This window comes from Lissotriton vulgaris, chromosome 7 (genome assembly GCF_964263255.1).
Source record: "Lissotriton vulgaris chromosome 7, aLisVul1.2, whole genome shotgun sequence".
Taxonomy (NCBI): domain Eukaryota; kingdom Metazoa; phylum Chordata; class Amphibia; order Caudata; family Salamandridae; genus Lissotriton; species Lissotriton vulgaris.
The window spans coordinates 818882045-818903827 of record NC_141695.1 but is presented as its reverse complement, the minus strand read 5'-3'; the positions used below and the strand labels follow the sequence as shown (position 1 = coordinate 818903827).

Below are 21783 nucleotides of genomic sequence, written 5' to 3'. Positions count from 1 at the left end.
GGAGTGGACGAGCTAGGTCTCTATCCAGAGGCTCTAACAGACCCATTCGAACCAATGGCTCTCAGACCTCTTCTCACAGAGGGATGACATCACCTCAGAGGAGAGAGCATGAGGCCAAGATGAGGGAAGTCAATCTGAGGATTGAAAGGGAAGAACTTACCCTGGCCAAAGAGAGACTTGCCTTTGCTAGAGAGCAGAAATTGAGTGGGCCAAACCCCACTGGTGGCAGCATTTTACCTAGAGAAAAGGACAGGAGTTTAGACACTAGACACCTGAGTAAGATAGTGCCCCCCTTTAAACAAGGGGATGACATCCACAAATGGATGACTGCTTTGGAGAGGGCCTGCACTGTCCAGTGCGTCCCCCAGAGTCAGTGGGCAGCTATCTTGTGGCTCTCCTTTGAAGGCATAGGTAGAGATAAGCTCCTCACTACTAGAGCTGAGGATGCTAACAATTACCAAGTCCTGAAGAATACACTGATTGATGGGTTTTGCATAACAACTGAACTGTACAGGTTGATGTTCAGAGACACCCAGAAAACTCAGTCTCAGGATTGGACTGACTTTGTTGATTGTGCCACTAAGGCTGTTGAAGGCTGGCTACTGGGAAGTAAGGTTACTGATTTCAAAGGATTGTACAAACTAATTATGAGAGAGCAAGTCTTAAATAATTGTCAGAACCAGTTATTACACCAGCACCTGCTAGACTTTGATCTGACCTCTCCACAAGAATTGGGTAAGAGGGCAGACAAATGGGTCAGAACCAGGGTTAGGCCTAAGAACCAGGGTGGTGACCAAAAGAAGGAATCAACCAAGCCTCAAGAGAAGGGTGGGAATAAATCTTCTGATCAAACCCCAGGGCCCCAAAATTCCTCTGAAAAGTGTGGGTCCCAAAATTCTTCCAATACCCAAAAGAAACCTTATTGTCATACCTGCAAACAGGTAGGCCATTACAAAACTGACATCAGTTGCCCAAAGGCCAACAACAATAAGGAGAACATACCCCCAAGTAAAACTTCCCAGCCTCCTCTTACTACTAGTAGTAATCCCCCAGGTGGTGGAAGTGCCCCCAAGAATTTGGGTGCATTTACTTTGGGAGTTCCTGGGGACTCTGGCCTAACCAGGTCCCCAAACTTAGATACTCTTCTCTGGAGACTGGCATGGGGTTTGCCAACTTCACAACTTGTCCCAACACCTTGGGCAAGTACAGACAGGAGCCCCTCATCAATGGTTCAAAAGTTGAGGCCTACAGAGACACAGGGGCTAGCATCACCATGGTGACTGAGAGCCTAGTCCCCTCAAGGCAACTTATACCTGTAGCCACATACCAGGTAACCAACATTGATGGAGTGCAGAGAGATCATCCCATAGCAGTGGTCAATCTCAGCTGGGGAGGTGTCACTGGCCGCAAGAGAGTGGCAGTGTCACCAAACTTGCCTGTAGATTGCCTACTGGGGAATGATTTAGAGATCTCAGCCTGGGCTGAGGTAGAGCAAGAAACCCATTTTAAAATGGTAAACCTCCATGGTAAGGTTAGTGGGGCAGTGATAGCCACAGCCCCAGTCCAAGATGTCCTCCCTGAACAGGTCAGAGGGCTGTGCCAGTCACAGCCCTATCCCAGAAAGGTGCCTTTCCTGAACAGGTTGACAAGGCTGTGATGGTCACAGCCCATACCCAAACTGAGTCCCTTCCTGAAAAGGTTGGTGGAGCTGTGATGGCCACAGCTCAAACTCAGACAGATAATAGTGTTGTGAAGCCTGAAACTATGGATCACTCCACTCAGACAGAGAGCATTGAGGAGGAAGAGAAATCTCCCTCCCACCAGACTTTAGGAAAGGATCAGCCTCCTCAGGGAACTGATCTGACCACTTGTGAAGGAACTGCCCCAGAGGTAGTCAAAATTCAAATTTTTTTTTTTTCAAATTCAAAAATCTTTATTCGGATTTCAAAAATCCATAAAAGCACACTTTAAAAAACAATTGACATTTACAATTACAGTTACAATAGGTGCAATAGACACTATAAAGTACATTATTAGTGCATTTACTACATCACGCATTTCAAACGTGCCAGGAAGGAACAATAGTCATTGATAGTTCATGAGTATTCCATACTTCTACGTACATTAAAAATGACTTTTAAAAAACAGCTTGTCCGAAATATGAGTTCATCGTCCTCCAATTTTAAAAGCATCAAATAAGACTGGTTCAGGGAAATGGGTCTACATTTTTTAAAATATGGTGCTAAAAACCATTTAATGTATTTCATATAAAACTTACACATGAAGAAGAAATGTACATCATTTTGTTTACTGGTTCCGTCACAAGGACACGGAATCTTGTCATCTACGGTGTGTCCCAGAGGAAAACAAAGTAAAAATTTTACCGTTCCTGCTTTCATTCTAAACAATAGAGATCTTTCCCAGTAGCACATTGGTAGTGTCAAATACAACGGAAGTTGCTGGGTTAATAGACCATTGTTAATATAGGACACAACAGTTTGTTTCTTCATCTCTTCTGACAATCTTTTTTCCCTGTAACTGGCATACAGTTCAAGTTGGACTGCTTTTTTGTCAGTCCTCTGTATATAAGCTGGATTTTCAAAGAGGTTGCCCCTGTCTATACTAGACAGACTCTCTTGTATGCCACGGAACCATGGGATCTTATTCCATTTATCACAAGCTAAACATTCCCTCAAAATGTCATGTGTTAGGCTAGCATATTCATTTGCCCAGATAGCTAACCAAAATAATGCAGGCCTGGCTGCAATAAAGTCACTAATATAGGGTGCATTCAGCTCCGAGTGACAGATAAACCCTGATGATGAAATGGGAGCCCCCAGTAGCTTCCTACAGAGCCGATTTTCTTCTCTTTGTAATGAGGGGGTTTTTACCGACCCCCAAATTTCGGCACCATAAGTTGCCACTGGGATGCATTGGAGCCTATAAATCTTTAAAATTGCTTTAGTTGCTCCAACTTTCCTCGGTTTGGGAAGAGATAAAATTGAGTTTATGGCCTTTGAGAACTTGCCTGTGGCGTGGGCAATATGCCCACTCCACAGGCCGTTCGCAGCAAAGACCATACCTAAATATGGGAAAGTTTTAGTTAGGAGCAACTTATCAGCTCCTATCGTGATGGAATTTAATTGCTTAGCACCCGGCCCACAGGACATGATGAATGATTTTTTAAAATTTACTTTTAAATCCAAATTCCCCATCTATGATGCGAAATCCCTGACTAGTGCCCGTAGGGCGTTAGGTGTTAATCCCATAAGCACAGCGTCATCCGCGTATAAAAGACACGGTAGTTGGCAACCTTTAATTTTAGGGACATCTTGGGTAGCCTTTTTTAGGGAGTCTCTCAAGCCATTTATGTAGATAATAAATAACAGGGGTGCTAAAACGCACCCCTGTCTCACCCCCCTCTCTACATTAATTGGACCAGAGAGTGTTCCCTCCATGTCAATCCGTACTTGTGCCTTTGTATCTTTGTGTAAATAGGCAAGGAAATGTACCGGGGGGGATCCAGGCCATAAGACAATAGAATCGACCACAATTTTGACCTGTTTACCAGGTCAAATGCGGACGATAAGTCCATAAACGCCAAGTAAATGGGTGACGCCTTAGCAATATTATATTTGCTAATTAAGAGGTTAAAATTTAGGCATTGTTCGATGGTTCCCACCTTGCGTCTAAAACCCATTTGGCAACGGTCAAGTACCCCCATTTCCTCAGCCCAGTCATTAACTCTATTATAGAGTACCCTACCCAGGATCTTTAAAGTATTGTCCAAGAGCGAAATAGGCCTATAATTTGCGGGCTCAGATCTTTCACCCTTTTTATAAATAGGCACTATTATGCTCGTGGACCAAGTTGCGGGTATTGGGGCAAACGGTAGACTATTGAAAAGGTTGACAAAGATATTTCCCCAGAGTTCTGGGTTGTGCTTGATTATGTCTATTGGGAAGCCGTCGGGCCCAGGTGCCTTGTTGCCAAGGCTCTGATTTATGGCCACGATGACTTCCCCCACAGAGATTTCTAGGGATTCCAATGTTCCTGGGGTATAATCCTCTAAAACCACGCCAGGGCTGGCATATATTTTAGAAAAATGCAATTCCCATTGCTCGCTTGCTATGGTACAGCTAGTCGGGGTTAATTGCTTACCCATATCCCGCATCTTTTTAACGGCAGGCCAAAAAGTGGTGCTGCTCCCCAGGGTGGCAGCAGTTGTTAGTGCCTCCCATTGCTCAGTTAGTAGAGCAGCCTTCCTTGAGCCTATAGCTGTTTTATAATTCAGTCTAGCGGTCCTCACATCTGTTTTACTTCTCGGTTTACAATTTAAAGCTCTACGAAGAGCTTTATTTGCTGCCGAGCAGTGGCGATCGAACCACCTTGGCTCAGGAGCGGTTTGTTTAATAGGGACACTTAAGAGGGATTTAATAGTGATGCAGAGTTTAGAAAAATCTTTTACTATTCTGCAATGGTTCCCATCATCCAGAGAACATGATTCAAGTAACGGACCATGGTTACTTATAATAGTGTCCGTTACTTGTCCACTATTTACCCCACACCATTTTAACCTCAATTTGTTAGCTGAAACCGTAATATCCCTTGCCCCCAGGGATCGAACAAGGGCATTCGGGGGGCCTAAGCCAATGTTGACCTCCAAAGCGTTATGGTCCCCAAAGGCAGTTTCAAGGACACCAACCTTATTAACTCTATCTATTAAGTCAGAGGACATAAAAATATAATCCACTGTACTAGAAAAATCTCTTCCTCTAAAGGTTGGGATATAGATAAGTGGCTCCTTTTTGTCAGCATCCATTATATCTATTAGGATGTGTTCATTAAGGAAGCATTCTAGTTCTTTGCCCCGTTTATATGCCCTATCTATTTGTGCATTGTTCGTTTTTGATGTTATAAACTTGGCATTAAAATCTCCTGCCAATATTGTCCTGGTGCTTATTTGATAATGGAGCTTTTCCGCTATTTTAGATAGTTCTCCGAAAAGTTCAATAAAATTCCTATTCGGAGTAGAGCTAAAATCGTTATTATAAAAGTTAATGAGATAGTATGGAACCCTTCGAGTATACTCAATTATTTGAATATTTGGATTTTTTGAATGGATCAATTTTATGGACCCTCCTATGCTTATCTTGAACCCTGTCAATAAACCTCCAATCGGGCGGCCAAAGACAGGCTTTCTGGCATTGATACAATAGCAGTGGAAACCCTCTATATGCACCGCTGTTGTCGCCCAAGTTTCCTGGAATAATATTATATCCTTTTCGGAAATAACCTTTAACCATTCAGGATCGGAGACCCTTTGCTGTAACCCAGCAACATTCCAGCTTATGATCTTAAACTCCTTATTATGCTCCTTTGGGTATTCACTACCTTCATGTATCTCCAAATCATGGGGTGTGGCATGTTCTTCTTTTCCGTAGGGCACTAATTGCCCCAACGCACCCAATGCATTGACTAATCCTTGTACTGGTGTGGCATATATCTCATCTATTTGTATGCTTCCTGCCTGAGGTTCGTTGATATTTTTGTCCCTAACACTGGCATCTAATGGGTTGTTTTGAAATTCGAGTGGTGATGGGAGTCAGTCTACCATATCCAAAGTATTGAAGGCATCGAATCTATTGGATGTAGAAAACCCCCAAGTTGGATCCCTTGCTAAATGGGGTCTTTGGTAATTCCAGTGATTGTTATTATTATTGTGCCTATGGTTATTTCTCCCCCATTCTCCCCAATTATTTCTCTGTCCTACCTGGGTCCGCCCTTCGTCTAAACCATAATCATAATCATCATGGCATTCTTGTCTGAGATTTCCTCTTGGCGGGTAGAAATATGAAAGGTGCCTTGTCTCAATGCCCTCGTTATATCCCTCACTAACCCAAGAGCAAATATAATCCACTGTGCGAGGGTCGTTGAAATTAATAATAACACAGTCACCTTGAACTCTCTTTTTCTCATGGCCTACCCAAGGTACTCTTCGTACTGTCAAGATTTTACTTACATAGTATGATGGTAGAGGCCTATTATTATTCAGCCAGTGTGTAACCTTGTTAAGTAGCGACCAAGATGGCTCATCTATATTATCGGGGGTCTCAGGGACTCCTGTCATCACTACAACATAGGGACTTGAGCCTGGGGGTAGATTGGCTGCAAATCGTTTGTTCTTCCCTTTGTGCCACTCATTTCCCTTATTTGCCTCTTTGGCTTTTTCTTTACCAATAGTAGAATTATCCCCTGCAGTATTTTTGTTATTATCTTGGAGTTTTGCAGTTGGGGTTTGCGCTATTGGTTTTGTTGTCAAGTTCTTAGCCATCGGGAGTGCCTTAGAGTTAGTTATGGCAGTAGGGGGTGGATTAGTTCTTGGCGTTGGCTGGGGAATTTTTTGCTGAGGAGGGGGGGGAGGGTTTGGGGGTTTAGCTGAGGGTCCTTTAATTATGGTGCTTAATTCATTCAATTGTTTTTCTATTAGTCCCAGTCGTGTATCTATAGTGGCAAGATGAGCAGTGACAAGTTCTCCAACCTTCATTATTAATTGACTGTTGGAGGTACAATCTTTGCACAACAGGGCTAAGCTGGGAATTTCCCCAGCACATACAGAATCTGCAGTTCCTTTTTTACTCCCTTTCTTAAGACTGTTCTTTGCTTGGTCCTTCCCCTGCTTTTTCTGACCCTGAGGATTCCCCTTAGAACTAAGTGCAATTATGACTGACTTTTGTGGCGGTAGTTTTTGTACAGCCCCCTCCCTCAGACCTCTCAAATTCCTTGAAGTAATAGTTGAGTCATCCAGAGTATTACTACTGGTAACTATGGGTATGTCAGGAGTAAAGTTAGCAACAGATCGGTCCAAGTTTATGTTTAATGTGTCATTCACGATAGAGGTATTTTCAATATTAAAAATGGCTTGCAATGCCTCTATCATAATTGGATCTAAACCGTCGGCAAGATTTACCGATGGAATGGACTCAGTTACAATATCTAATTGTGTATTAAAGTCCTCTATGAGATCTAAATTTGGTGACTTCTCCAAACTCAGCTGTAATTCTGATAATGACTGAGTTGCAGATAAATCAACAGTGTTTGGCATGCTGTGTATCTCCACTATTGCAGCAGGTTGATTAAGTGTTCCAGGGTCTCGATGGGGTGTTTTCGCATTGGCTAGCAGACCCAATGATGACCTTTTTGCTTCTGCCAACTCTAAAGAAACACGTTGATTCAATAAAGATATACCCTGGTCCATTGCATCATTTGCTTTTGCAATAAAATTGTCAATGGGTCCAATCACCTTGGCTCCTCCAGCTGCAGTTTTGCTCCGGCTGCCCCTTGTGGACATGATCACCGTTTAAACGCAAGCAAAACGTATATGTTACAATGGATAAAGACTTATTACTTATCCTCACAAATCACAGGATCCAGGTGTAAGGGGGGTGGCCCGTCCCGTCCCCGGTCGTCCCCGGACGGCCACAGACGGTCCTGCCCTTGTCCCGGGCTTCTCCCGGTCGCTCCTGCGTGCTCCCGCGCCGCGGGAACGATCTGTTTGCTTTATAGTGCCTGGGATAGGATGGGAGGGGCGTATCCTGCAGGGAGAGCGCCCAGGTGTGTTGATTGAGGGCGGGCGGTCAGGCGGGCGCTCCTGGGACAGGTAGTCCTGCGCCTCCGCCTGCTCGCAGCCCTGACAGGATACGTTGGTTCTTCTGCTCACCCCTTGATTAGTCCTTCACAGAACGAACGAAGCGGGACCCGCGCAGCGGGTTCCGCGAGTTGCAGCGTTAATGCAGAAATGGGAAGGATTTTCTGCAGGTCTCCCCTGTCGACCAGCAAGCAGCAACCAGTGCACGATAGTGAGAGTGATCCCGCCAGAGGTAGTCAAGCCTAGCCTGGCAGAGCCCCTGATGTCAGTGGACCCTTCCAAGGTGGGACCCAGTCTGGAGCAGGTAACCTGCCCCTCTCTACCCTGCCTCAGTCAGCCCAGGGCTGTAGAGGTCAGGGAGGCCAGTGGTGGACCCCAGAGGGCCCCCTGTCCAAAAGAACTCCCCAATCAGCAGATTAAGGGCACTGAAGCTAGTAATCCTAGCCCAGTGAAAATAAAACAAACTCCTGAGGGATCCCCCTTAAAATTAGCTAGGGACCTCCCACAGATGGACACTGCTGGGCACAGCCAAACCTGGGGCCTAAAAACCCCAAACCTGACCTGTCCCTCCAGTAAGCCAAACAGAGGGACTCAGCCTCCAGCTTTAGGTAGCCAGAGGTTGACCCTGAGAGCTCAGAGCAACTCAGTCCTGGAAAGAAAGGCACATATGGTGGATAGTGATTGGAGGAAGTTGAGCCCAACAGTAGTGGAGTCTCACTCCAGTACTCCATTCCCACACCAGCCTTTTACTTTGCCAAAACACACCACAGGTAGAGATTCCCTATGGTGGAGACCCTCAGATACCCTTAGGGTGAGGGATTGCTTAGTGGACCATGAGATAGGGGGTAACCTGCCAGTGCATATACCACCTCATATGGCCACTCAGGCAATATAGGCTTACCTGGTCAAGGATAGCCTTATCTCCTTTCGTTTTGGGGCGGGGGGGTTATGTAGGAGGGTGGATACCTGACTATGGTTGCCCCCAACTTTTTGCCTGTTTTTTTGCTGGTTTTTCGACTTAGTTGACGTGAGACCCTGCTATTCAGGGCCCCAGGCCTACTGCTCTCTCTGTAAAATGGATTCCATGTACCTTAGGTGCATTTACCAATTGGTACTGGGCCACCTTATCAGTCCCTGTACCCAGGACATAGGTGTACCCAGGGCCTACCAGGGGCTGCAGCATGTATTATGCCACCCCTGGCTGGCCATCTAAATCCGACACAACTGGCTGCACGACAGCTGGGGCAAGGTGGTGTAATCACCCTTTGCTTTAGATATAGTATACCTATATCTAACCCTAAAATGGACACATATATTCCTATCAGTCACTCCTATGGCAGGCCTTGACAATCCTGAAGGCAGAGTGCTTGGAATTATGTGAGATGGTGCTCTGGCATGAGCTGAGCCCGTCTGCAGCTTGCGGAACCAAGTCCTAATAGCTGTTCCATGATAACGCGTACCATATACTCTTAAGTGCCTTATAATCCTCGCGGTTATTTGCCAACTTTGGTATCACTTTATCAAAACATGTCGAGTAAGGTGTCATACGAATTGGAATACTAACCCCTCGCCAATTCTGGCGACGGAGTTAGCATTCCACCCTTCTAGAGGGACACGACATGTATGTAACTGTGAACCCCGGTTAAAGTTAACTCAAGCCTCAGCATCACAAAATGGATGCTGCCACCACAGACACAAGTCTGACCTCCTGCTGCTGGGAGTCCTTCCAGCGAGGAGAGCTTGGACAAAGGGTTTCCTGTCAGGGGCGGTGCTAGCACCATCCCAGACAGGGTTTTGTGTATCTCAGGTAGGCAGGGCTTTAGAGGAAGGTGACTGCAAGTGGCACCCTGGTGCTCACTGTGCATATGCCGGCTTGAACCTGTTCCAGGGGCACACCAGCCCCTGAGCTGGGGAAAGTCCGGACAGGGGAGAGGGGTGTAACCACCGCCCTTCCTGGTCCCACCCATGGGCAGGACCTAGTCGCGTACCAGCCCCTTTCTTTAGAATAAAGGTAGGAGCGGGGACCGTTCCAAATTAGATCATCTTTGAATCCTGAAACTACTTTCCACTAAAGGAACTCAAGACTTCTTCTCAAGATTTCTCCCTTGTGACTAAGGAGTAGTCACCCTGCAGCAGCAGGCACCAACTAAGTATCTTGCGGTTTGCTGAAACGTCCTTCCTCCGGAACAAGACTGACCAGCACGACGAGACCCGGACTCCCTGTCCTCTCTGACCTCAACCTGCCTCTACAGCACAGCTGAGAACCGTGGGTGCGACGAGACCTGAGGACCCAGCGATCATCAGAACCAGCACAACACTGAACCAGCACGACCACCGAGGGACCCTCGAGTGGGTGCACTGGGGTAAGAGAAGTCCCAACCCCAAGCAGCACGAGCACCGAAGTCCAGCCCCCCAGCATCCACCAGATCTGCGTGGGGCCCTTTTGCTCCTGGGTTGCTGCTACGTTGTCCGGTCACTTGCCCGTTGGCTAGGGACCCTCCCGACGACGTCCTACGTTTGTTTCACCACTGGTCTAGCTCCTCTAGACTGGCCCTAGTCTCCTCCTGAAGGAGACCCTCTTCGGACCCTCCTGGTCCACTCAATACGCCATTTTGTGTCGCCACGTGGGCTTGCCGTAGCCAAGGCTTGTTGCCTCCTTCACCGGATCCAGCATCGCCAGCAGCAGACATCCGACGTGGGACATCTCGCAGACCTCCAGCCTGGTCGACATCAGCGCCCTGGTCCGTGCAGCAGCAGAATCCAGTGTCACCTCTTCGCCTGGCTGAGTGACCTCGCCCGGTGCCAACCTGGTGCCCACCTAATCACTGGCTAGTGATTCAGAACTTGGTCCCCTCTCCTTACAGGTATCCTTCTTCACTAAACCAGTCCTTGGATCAGCCCGGAACATCTTCACTGGTCGCCTGCCAGCAACTTCCACTTCAGGCTCCTGGTTCGTCAACGAGGATTCCCGACGACACTTGAACCCTATGCAGCCGCAGCCCCTGGGCTAGGTAAACCGAGTACCACGGTGCTCCAGCGTAGATCCACTCTCTAAGTGTCTAGATCCACTTTCGTTTTTGACCTACCTAGTCGGGTTCGCCCGAGAACACTAACTTTTGCATTTACTAGCATCCATAGACTTTGTCTCGCATTACGCGTGAGAGTTCCCATTCTGCACACGACGTCCCTAGGCCTCCTGCTTCTAATCTAAGGGTTCAGCATTGTAGGCCCAGCGGTTCTAAAGCCTCTGAGAGTAGTACTTACCTGCTAGTAATTTCACATTCCACTTTTGTAGTATATGGTTTTTCGTGCCCCTCGGGCATTTGTGTAAATTGTGCGACTTGCAGTATTTCTTTAAGAGCTTTGTATTGTGCTTAGCGCCCTGTCCTCATAAAGAGTCCAGGGCTGTTGTGTTATAAATAAATATCCTTTTATTTTCATAACAACTTGTGTGGTGTCCTTTCACTTGGTGTTCAAGGGGTATATGTGATGATATAACAGCTGGCTTAACACGCCCTCTAGAGTTTAGCCTAAAGACTGCTCTTGTCCATGCTACTAGGATAGCTGGTCTATAAGGTTGACTTACAACCAATCATCAATAAGGGTCGTTTGGTATGATACATAGTGATCACTAGAATAGTGAGCACTGCATATCAGGCCAACTTCTCACAATCATTACAAGAATAGAGCTCGGAATTATCTTTATTCAAATCACCTGAAAAGTGTGAAAAGTGTAAATCATCATAATGAATGTTCTTCTTTGAAATAATCTCACTTGCTTGGTCAGGTGTTAACTTGACTAACATTCTCCTACTCCTCCAGCCTTTTTTACCAAGAAATAAGGATCCCTTTGATACTTTAACAATTTGTACAGGAAGTGAAAATTTTGATAAACCTTTCTTAACCCTTATTGGAGATCTGATCATGACCCAGTCTCCAATTTTAAAATCATGACCATAAGTGGTAAAGCACAGTCTGAAGTGCGCGCTGTTAATACAGGAAGAAAATATTAAAATCGCCTTTGTGACTGAATCATGGACGGACGCGGCTTCGGGCCCGAACTTAGTTAATGCCACTCCCCCTGGTTATATTAGCTTTACGAGAGACCGGCCACTGAGGAAAGGTGGAGGTCTGGCAATTATCTATCACAACTCCCTTAACGCCCTCTTTCATCCGTTAATTGTGGACGGCTGTGAAGCGGTAGCGTTTAATTTCACCCTAGTCAAGCACCACTCATTTAAGGGTTGTTTGGTCTATAGACCCCCGGGTCCTAAAAACATCTTCTTGAGCTCTGTGGGAAGCATTCTGGAGGAGGGACTCTGCTCTAAAGACTTTACGGTCTTGGGAGATTTCAACTTCTATCTAGAAAACCCCATGGATGCGGACTCCAACGCACTTATGGACCTGATGGATAGCGCCGAGCTTAATCAACTGGTTAGTGGCCCCACGCATAACGCTGGCCACACCTTAGATGGGATTTTCTCGAACCACCCTACTTTGAGCTTTAACAAATCCTTACCGCTCACCTGGTCCGATCACAGGGCGCTGCTATTTGCCATCTCTGTGCCTAAATCCCAAGGGGTGGGCTGCCCGCCTAAAGTAGCTGGGTATGCAGGGCCTGGAACAAAATTGAGGGTAGTGCATTGGAAGAGTACTTGCTCGCTACAAAGGAGCCCCCTCCATTAGAGGTGGAGGCGGCAGCGCTTGCCCACACCAGCTGGAATGATAAAGCTTGCAATATTCTCTCCCCTCCCAAACTACGCCTCTTGGCCAGAGCCCAGCCCACAGCGCCATGGTTTTCGGAGGAATTAAGAAATCACAAGCTGGTATGTAAAAACTAGAAAGGGTTTGGCGGAAGGAATACAGGGAAAGTGACAGAAGTCGGCTTAAACAAAGTCTCCTAACATATAAAAAAACGGTGGTGAAGGCAAAACAAGAGTGTTATACCAATCGGATAAACTTGGCTAAGAACTCCGCGAAGGAACTGTTTACTACGGTGGCAGCGCTGGCCGACCCGGCTCCCGTGGCCATATCCGCAAGCTCTGAATTATGTGAAGATCTTGCCAGTTTCTTTCTAGGTAAGGTTGAGACTATTTTCAAAGCCTTCTCTTGCCAGGAGAGGCAGAATAGCGAGGCAACCTCTCCAGAAAACATTATGCAGTTATCCTCAGGACAAATCCTCGATAGTTTCTCGCCAGTAAATGGGGAAGAAATTAGGCGGCTACTCTTAGCAGCAAAATCAGGTGCTCCGTCAGACCCCTGTCCGGTGGCTGTGATGAAAATGGCCCCAGATCCGGTAGTTTCATCGCTGGTGACCATCTTTAACAAAATGCTTGCGTCAGGAGGTTTTCCAGCATGTTGGAAATAGGCATCAATCTTGCCCCTACTTAAAAAATCTAACCTGGATATCAGGGACCCAAATAACTATCACCCTATAGCAAGGCTCCCTTTACCTTCTAAACTAATAGAAAAGGTGCTAAACATCCAATTAAGCTCCTTTCTGGCCGCCTCTCAATCTCTGGACCCCTCTCAACATGGTTTTAGACCTTACCATAGCACGGAATCTGCCCTCATTAAAACAACTGAGGAGATCAGAGCGGTGACCGATGCCGGAGGAAGGGCTGCCCTGGTGCTGCTGGACCTCTGCGCGGCCTTCAACACGGTCCACCACGGGATCTTACTTGACCGGTTGAAGGCCTGCGGAGTTCAAGGGAAGGCTCTTGACATTCTTAAAGCCTTCCTGTCCGGCAGAGTCCAGAGGGTGGCTGTAGGAAGGTGGATATCTGACTATGGCTGCCCCCAACTTTTTGCCTGGTGTTTTGCTGGTTTTTCGACTTAGTTCACCTGGGGCCCTGCTATTCAGGACCCCAGGCCCACTGCTCTCTCTGTAAAATGGATTCTATGTACCTTAGGTACATATCTAATTGGATACTGAGTCACCTTATCAGTCCCTGTACAGTGTACCTTAGGTACCCAGGGCATAGGTGCACCCAGGGCCTACCAGGGGCTGCAGCATGTATTATGCCACCCTGGCTGGCCACTCAAATCTGACACAACTGGCTGCACGACAGCTGGGGCAAGGTGGTGTAATCACCCTTTGCTTTAGATATGAGGTCCCAAAGGCGAGACCTATTGGCTATGCCGTTGCTTGTTTTGATTATGGATATTAAAAAAATGAAAGGTCTAAGGGAAAGGAGTTGGTTATATGACTCAGCTTTCAAATGACCTTATTAATTATCTTTTAAAGCACAGTGAATATGAAAATAAACAGTGAACAATGTATATTTAAAAAAACACTGGCCGATGAGTGCATTAGGTGGTCAATAGGAAAAAATACGCATTACAATTCTAATCTCATCAGTTATCTATCGATATATAAGTGATCTAAATAAGAGGAGCAAACACAATCGTGACTGTTACACTTGAAAGAACAATCTACCTTTAATTCTTTCCTAACTTTATCAATGAAGAATTTCCAGCATATTTCTCGTGTGTCTGGTAATCCAAGAAACTTTACTTGTGGTCTCATGGAGGTGATGATGTTTTCAATTTCATCATCCTGGAATAGACCAGGGATCTCACCAGAGGCTAAGAGATCATTAATTAATACCAGAAATTGTTCTTCAGCGACCTGAGAGTCAGTCATTAAAAAAACAGTCCCAACGTTCTTCACAGCTGTTTTTATGTACTGAGCAGCAAGATCAACCTGGGGAGAAGAACAAAGTGGAGAAGTGGAGAAAGATACCAAGATTAAACGTTTGTGAGAAAACACTGTTAAATTGTAGCAATTCTGGTTCTTTTATCATGATATTTACTATCTGTTACTAATTTGTGATCGACTCATACCCCAACTTGTAACAGAAAGATGGTGCACAACGCTACTAAACTAAGCTGTAAACATTTAAGCACCCCTCTGCTATACCTGTTGAATCTTTCTCAATAAAAGTAAAATGCAAGTTAAATAATTGCTCTGTTATCTTTTTAAGTCTTGGCGTGAGACGGATTTAGCTGTCTGTAGGCAGATCTAATGTTTCCAATACGTAAAATATAATTAGAGTGAATGTTGAGTCAGTCCCTTCCAAATGATTGTATGATGACCTTGTTGTCCATCTAAGTTGCCTGCTCTTGACGGAATGGCTATTCTGATGTTTGGCAAGCACAGGAGCATTTTGGTCTCGAAGTCTTAGGTGTAGCATCAGGGGGTTGTTTGGGGTGTGACACCCTACAAAAAATGCTTTCTTGGCTTGGTAGCTTTGTCTGGGGACCCAGAGTCAGGAACGCTATCTGTGTTGGATTATCTCATTGTCATGATTTAACTAAAAGGCTTTAACTTGTTCATTTTTTGAATCAGTAGCCTAAATATATATAGTGACTGCTTTACCAAACAAGCGTTAGAAATGCAATAGGTCTTGCAATTGATTGCGTTAGCGCTATTGGTGTTGTAAATGAAAATGTCTTTTACCAATGTGTTTTGGAGTGTATTTATCTGGTGTATAGAGGTGTGAATTGGAATTATTAGTTGTGGAACTGTGTGGTGTGGAATTGTGTTGAGTGGATTTTTCTTTGGCTGTTATGTGGCATGGCGTGCAGTGGAATTATGAGGATAGTAATTATGTGGTATTGAGTGTACAGGAATTATGTTGAGTAGAATTGTGTGGTATGGAGTTAAATTAGGTGGAATGGTATTTTGAGTTGTGGAGTAGAATGTTATGTAGTTTCAATATGTGGTGTGCAGTTGGATTTTGTGGATTGGTGTTGAATTATGTGGTGTGGGTTGGAAATGTGTCAAATCAATAAATGGTAAGCAATGGGCGGGCTCCAAGCCCCTTGTACACAATATGTCTTGCACGCTGTTTTAGGTGAAACCTAACAAAGTAGATCGATTAAATGGCCAAGAACTTACAATAAACTAATAGGATGAAACAAGGAGTTAAACAGCACCAAACAGCATGCAGTCAATTAGTTTACTACATTGACCAAACACTTAATGGTTAAACTGTAAACAAATGTAGGTCTGAAACGCCTTCACATAAGACTTACTCAATGTTTTACAATAAACTTTTACTAGAGTTTAGACATTTATTTTACAAACCCATAAGTGGGAGTAACCTGCATGGGGTTAAACATTGTGAATAATGTCAACCAAGATTTGTGTTGCTTTAGCTATATCACACGTATATGTAGTGGATGTAAAATGGAGGGTGCAGCGAACTACAGAGGGAAGGCAAGCTGGGGCATGTTATGCTGCATTCTTTAAAATACAAACAAGGCGTGGCATTATAATTTAATTCCTTTAGAATCAGATTATGACCGACAGTTCCAAATCGACAGACAAAGGACCTTTTTAAAAAGCAGATGATCTAGAAATAAATTGTGTTGCTCTAGTGACAGCAGCTTTCAGTGTTCCAATGTACCTTACCTCCCCAAACTAAGCACTGAGGCGATAGGCGATAGAGCAGAATTGAGGAAGCAAGTGTTACTATATACGGGCATTGGATGGCAGGATTTAACAAAGGATGGTGCAAGTTTTTTATGCATGAAGTGAACACCTGGGAAAGGAGGGGCATCTGTGAATAAGGGAGAGGCTGCACCTGCACGCGCTAAGAATGCGAGGGTGCAGTGTCTGATCAGGGAAGGTTGTGCAATGACGAAATATGATGGCATTCTGAAAAGCTGTGGGTCAGTGGCGAATGTGAAGAATGCAAGCTTGGCGGGCAGGGATAAGTCTGCCTTGGGGATGGCAGGGCAGTTTGAAGGAAGTGAAGATCATTTAGGTAGAGGTATTTGTAGTCAGGCATCTTGTCCGAGCAGCTGTGGGGACACCGAGCAACAAGTTTGATGTGGCTGTTTGGCATGCACCTTAATAAAAAAAATAATTTGTGCTCCAATATGTATTTGAAATGGTAACTTAAATTAGATTTGTTTGGCAGAGTCTTAAATTAAATACTTTAAATCTCATTAGAAGGAGTTTGTTGGGCCCCTTATTACTCCCTGTGATCCAGGAAGCTGCATTCATTACCTCTTCAAGTCCGAGAAGATGGCAGCAAATTATATAAAACATACACAGAGGGTACGGCACATCCCTATAAAAGCAAGGAACACCTCTTGAGACAACCTCATAGGAAGAGGTCAAAAGAAACACATAAACAGCTGGACCAGCTGCAGTAAAGTAAGGGGAAAAAACCTCTGGCTGAACAGCCATTCAATCTTTCTGGGACGAACCTCTTGGGCTCAGAGACATAAACATAAAATCAGTGACAACACCTTCACCCAAAAACACAGATCCACCATGTGAGAAGTTGGCCTGATATATAGTGCTCACTATTCTAGTGATCACTTTGTATCATACCAAACGACCCTTATTGATGATTGGTTGTAAGTCAACCTTATAGACCAGCTATCCTAGTAGCATGGACAAGAGCAGTCTTTAGGCTAAACTCTAGAGGGCGTGTTAAGCCAGCTGTTATACCATCACATATACCCCTTGAACACCAAGTGAAAGGACACCACACAAGTTGTTATGAAAATAAAAGGATATTTATTTATAACACAACAACCCTGGACTCTTTATGAGGACAGGGTGCTAAGCACAATACAAAACTTTTAAAGAAATACTGCAAGTCGCACAATTTACACAAATGCCCGAGGGGCACGAAAAACTATATACTACAAAAGTGGAATGCGAACTACTAGCAGGTAAGTAACTACTCTCAGAGGCTTTAGAACCGCTAGGCCTACAATACTGAACCCTTAGATGAGAAGCAGGAGGCCTAGGGACGTCGTGTGCAGAGTGGAAACTCTCACGCGCAATGCGGGACAAAGTCTATGGAGGCTAGTAAAATGCAAAGGTAGTGTTCTCGGGCGAACCCGACTAGGTAGGTCAAAAACGAAAGTGGATCTGGACACTTAGAGTGTGGTTCTACGCTGGAGCACCGTGGTGCTCGGTTTACCTAGCCCAGGGGCTGCGGCTGCATAGGGTTCAAGTGTCGTCGGGAATCCTCGTTGACGAACCAGGAGCCTGAAGTAAAAGTTGCTGGCAGGCGACCAGTGAAGATGTTCCGGGCTGATCCAAGGATGGATCAGTGAAGAAGGATACCTGTAAGCAGAGGGGACCAAGTTCTGAATCACTAGCCAGTGATTAGGTGGGCACCAGGACGGCACCGGACGAGGTCACTCAGCCAGGTGAAGAGGTGACACTGGATTCTGCCGCTGCACGTACTAGGGCGCTGATGTCGACCAGGCTGGAGGTCTGCAAGCTGTCCCACGTCGGATGTCTGCTGCTGGCGATGCAGGATCCGTTGAAAGACGCAACAAGCCTTGGCTACGGCAAGCCCACGTGGCGACACAAAATGGCGTCTGGAGTGGACCAGGAGGGTCCGAGGAAGTTCCCCTTCAAGAGGAGACAAGGGCCAGTCTAGAGGAGCTATATCAGCGGTGAAACAAACGTAGGACGTCGTCTGGAAGGTCACTAGCCAACGGGAAAGTGACCGGACAACGTGGCAAGCAACACAGAAGCAAAAGGGCCCCACGCAGATCTGGTGGATGCTGGGAGGCTGGACTTCTGTGCTCGTGCTGCTTGGGGTTGGGGCTTCTCTTACCCCAGTGCACCCACTCGAGGGTCCCTCGGCGGTCATGCTGGATCAGTGTCGTGCTGGTTCTGATCATAGCCGGGTCCTCTGGTCTCGTCGCACCCACGGTTCTCAGCTGTGCTGTAGAGGCAGGTAGAGGTCAGAGAAGGCAGGGAGTCCAGGTCTCGTCGTGCTGGTCAGTCTGGTTCCGGAGGAAGGACGTGCAGCAAACCGCAAGATACTTAGTGGGTGCCTGCTGATGCAGGGTGACTACTCCTTAGTCACAAGGGAGAAATCTTGAGAAGAAGTTGAGAGTTCCTTTCGTGGAAAGTAGTTTCAGGATTCAAAGATGATCTAATTTGGAAGGGTCCCCGCTCCCACCTTTATTCTAAAGAAAGGGGCTGGTACGCGACTAGGTCCTGCCCATGGGTGGGAGCAGGAGGGGGGTGGCTACACCCACACTCCTTTGTCCGGTCTCTCCCCAGCTCAGGGGCTTGTGTGCCCCTGGAACTGGTTTGAGCCAGCCTATGCACAGTGAGCACCGGGGTGCCACTTGCATGTCACCTTCCTCTCAGCCCTGCCTACCTGGGATACACAAAACCCTGTCTGGGATGGTGCTAGCACCGCCCCTGACAGGAAACCCTTTGTCCAAGCTCTCCTCGCTGGAAGGACTCCCAGCAGCAGGAGGTCAGACTTGTGTCTGTGGTGGCAGCATCCATTTTGTGATGCTGAGGCTCGAGTTAACTTCAACCGGGGTTCACAGTTACATACATGTCGTGTCCCTCTAGAAGGGTGGAATGCTAACCCCGTCGCCAGAATTGGCGAGGGGTTAGTATTCCTATTCGTATGACACCTTACTCGACATGTTTTGATAAAGCGATACCAAAGTTGGCATATAACCGCGAGGATTATAAGGCACTTAAGAGTATATGGTACGCGTTATCATGGAACAGCTATTAGGACTTGGTTCCGCAAGCTGCAAATGGGCTCAGCTCATGCCAGAACACCATCTCACATAATTCCAAGCACTCTGCCTTCAGGATTGATAAGGCCTTCCATAGGAGTGACTGATAGGAATATATGTGTCCATTTTAGGGTTAGATATAGGAATACTATATCTAAAGCAAAGGGTGATTACACCACCTTGCCCCAGCTGTCGTGCAGCCAGTTGTGTCAGATTTAGATGGCCAGCCAGCGGTGGCATAATACATGCTGCAGCCCCTGGTAGGCCCTGGGTACACCTATGCCCTGGGTACAGGGACTGATAAGGTGGCCCAGTACCAATTGGTAAATGCACCTAAGGTACACATGTCAATTTAGAGAGAGAACAGCTAGGCTGATGGTCTGATTAGCAGGCCCACCGCCAGGGAAAGTTGTAAACCAGTGAAGCAAAAAGCAAAAATCTGGGGTGATCATAGGATTGCAGACCCTACTCTCCTACACACCATAGGGAACTAAAACCCCGAAAGTCAATGCAATCCTGAAAAGAGATGCTGCACTGATGATTGGCATGGTTGTCAAACAAATGGGCCCCCATCAAATGGCAAATCTCTGAGTCGCTCATGGCAAAGCAGGGAAACTGAGCTGACCATAGCTCGACCTAAGGAGTCAGTGGTGTCCATGGCTGACCGGATGGTAAACTTCACCATGTCACGGCCATCCCAAACAAGCTGGAGCAGGTCAGCACGAGGGCTCTCCGGCAAAGAGGGAAGGAGTATCTCAATGGAGTCCCAAAGGGCAGAAGTAGGACAAGCAAACATGCAGATTGTGTTTAGGGATCGAAGGCCGGAGCTGGTGGATGCAAAAACATTGCGGCCACACGACTCCAACCACCTAGACTCCCAAAGGGGGAGGAAGCAACGGTGGAGGAGAGGAATGAAGCGCAGACTGGACTACCAGTCCATGAGCCCTAGGATGAAGGGACAAACAGGCAGAGTCATCTGAATCTGATCGGTGGTGGTGCGCCACAGCATGAGCCACGGGGTCACCAGACGAGGGTCTGGCCCAAGTCCCCAGGACATCATATAATGAGCTGCCAAAGGGCAAAAGAGGCTCCACATCTGCCGAGCCCTGGTGAAGAAAATCCAACAAAGGATCCGAAGGCAGGGAGAAAGAGGGCAGCTGCATTTGTAAGACATGTGAAGCCCTACTAACTGCCCTCGCAAAGTCAACGCTGGCCTCCGTGGCCATCCAAGGGGGAGACAGCAATTCATCTGTTGGCGAGGGTTGCAGTCTAATCCGTCCTCCCAGTGACTGAGGCCCTGCAGCGAAATGAGCTGGCCAGTGCCCCATGGGACTTTGCTCCTTGGCGCATGGGAACACCTGTGCAGGCGGGGAGCCCACTGAGGTCACGTCCTCCAACAGACGGCGTCGGATTAGCGTCGATGGCCTCCGTAGAGGGCTTGTCCATCCGGTGCCGGGCCGGTGATGATCCAACCTCCACCAAGGCCGGAGCCAGCGGGAAGGAACGGAGTTGACTCAGAGTCGAACTCCACGCTGCAGCCACATCCAACAATGATGCAGGAAGTCCCGCAGGACTGTGCAAAGACGCGTCAGGAGCACTAGACGTCAGAGAGGGATACCCATCCGGGCTGTTTCCGGACGTCGCAGCGACTTCAGGACCGGAGTCGAGGCACTTGGGCGGCGCCTAGGGCGAACCCGCCGGAGAACCCCCGACCTGAGTCCCTACCCCCGTGTGAGGCCCAAAGGCACCCCAGGGAGAGGAGTTTACCCAAAGATGGCAGGCAGAGCCCTGGAATAGACTCCCATCTGGGTGCGAGTTGCCCCAGCACCTGGAAACTGTGGATTGGCGGGGGTAGACTCCTGAGGGCTCACGTCCGGTGAAGACTAGGAGCAGCGGCTCCTAGCGTCACGCTTGTGCGAGGTCGATGACCTTCGTGACTTCTTCTAGTGATTACCTGAGTCAGGCAAACAACGTCCACGGGAATGACTCCAGGATCCTTTCCGAGCAGAGACCTCAGCGTGGGAGGAAGAACTGTGACTTTTGGAGTCCTCCACTGGCGACGGAAGCAGGCATCGCGAGGACTCAGACAACAGTTTCATCTACCGTTCCAGCAGGGACTCTGGCTTCAACTGCCGGCAGGGGTCGAATTCGGCTGAGTCGTGGTGCTCGCCCAAGCACCACATACAGATTTCATGTGGATCCGTCATCGATATGGATTAGTTACTTACCTGTAATCCTAGTTCTCTTCCAGGGGTATCCTCATCAAAGTCATAAGCATTAGAATATTCCCGCCCATGCGCGGGACCCCGGAAACACTATATTATATGTGCCCCACATATATATACTTATATACATATAAATACATATATTGGTTTTGGTTCTGTGTAGCTAAATAAATAACAACATTTGCTGACTTTTGTGGTCCGTATCCTTTTTGTTGTTGGCGCGGAGGCTGGGACCACGAGCGCAGAGCAGACAGAGGAGGAACTTTGTGCTCATAAATACATATATATATAAAAACATGCAATAGCAGCCAAATAACATCAGAGCTGAAATATGCTGTGAAGAATTTCCACCATACATGAATAATAGGCATTAGAAAC

General features: G+C 46.9%; 1 protein-coding gene across 1 annotated transcript in view; it reads right to left on the bottom strand.

Moving 5' to 3' along the window:
- The window catches only part of DNAH17 (dynein axonemal heavy chain 17), a 15539113-nt gene that overhangs the window by 4727998 nt on the left and 10789332 nt on the right, over positions 1–21783 (bottom strand). Inside the window, exon 56 of the mRNA XM_086931082.1 lies at positions 14088–14354. Within this exon, the coding sequence (XP_086787208.1) occupies positions 14088–14354 (267 nt within the window). The remainder of the gene's footprint in view (positions 1–14087; positions 14355–21783) is intronic.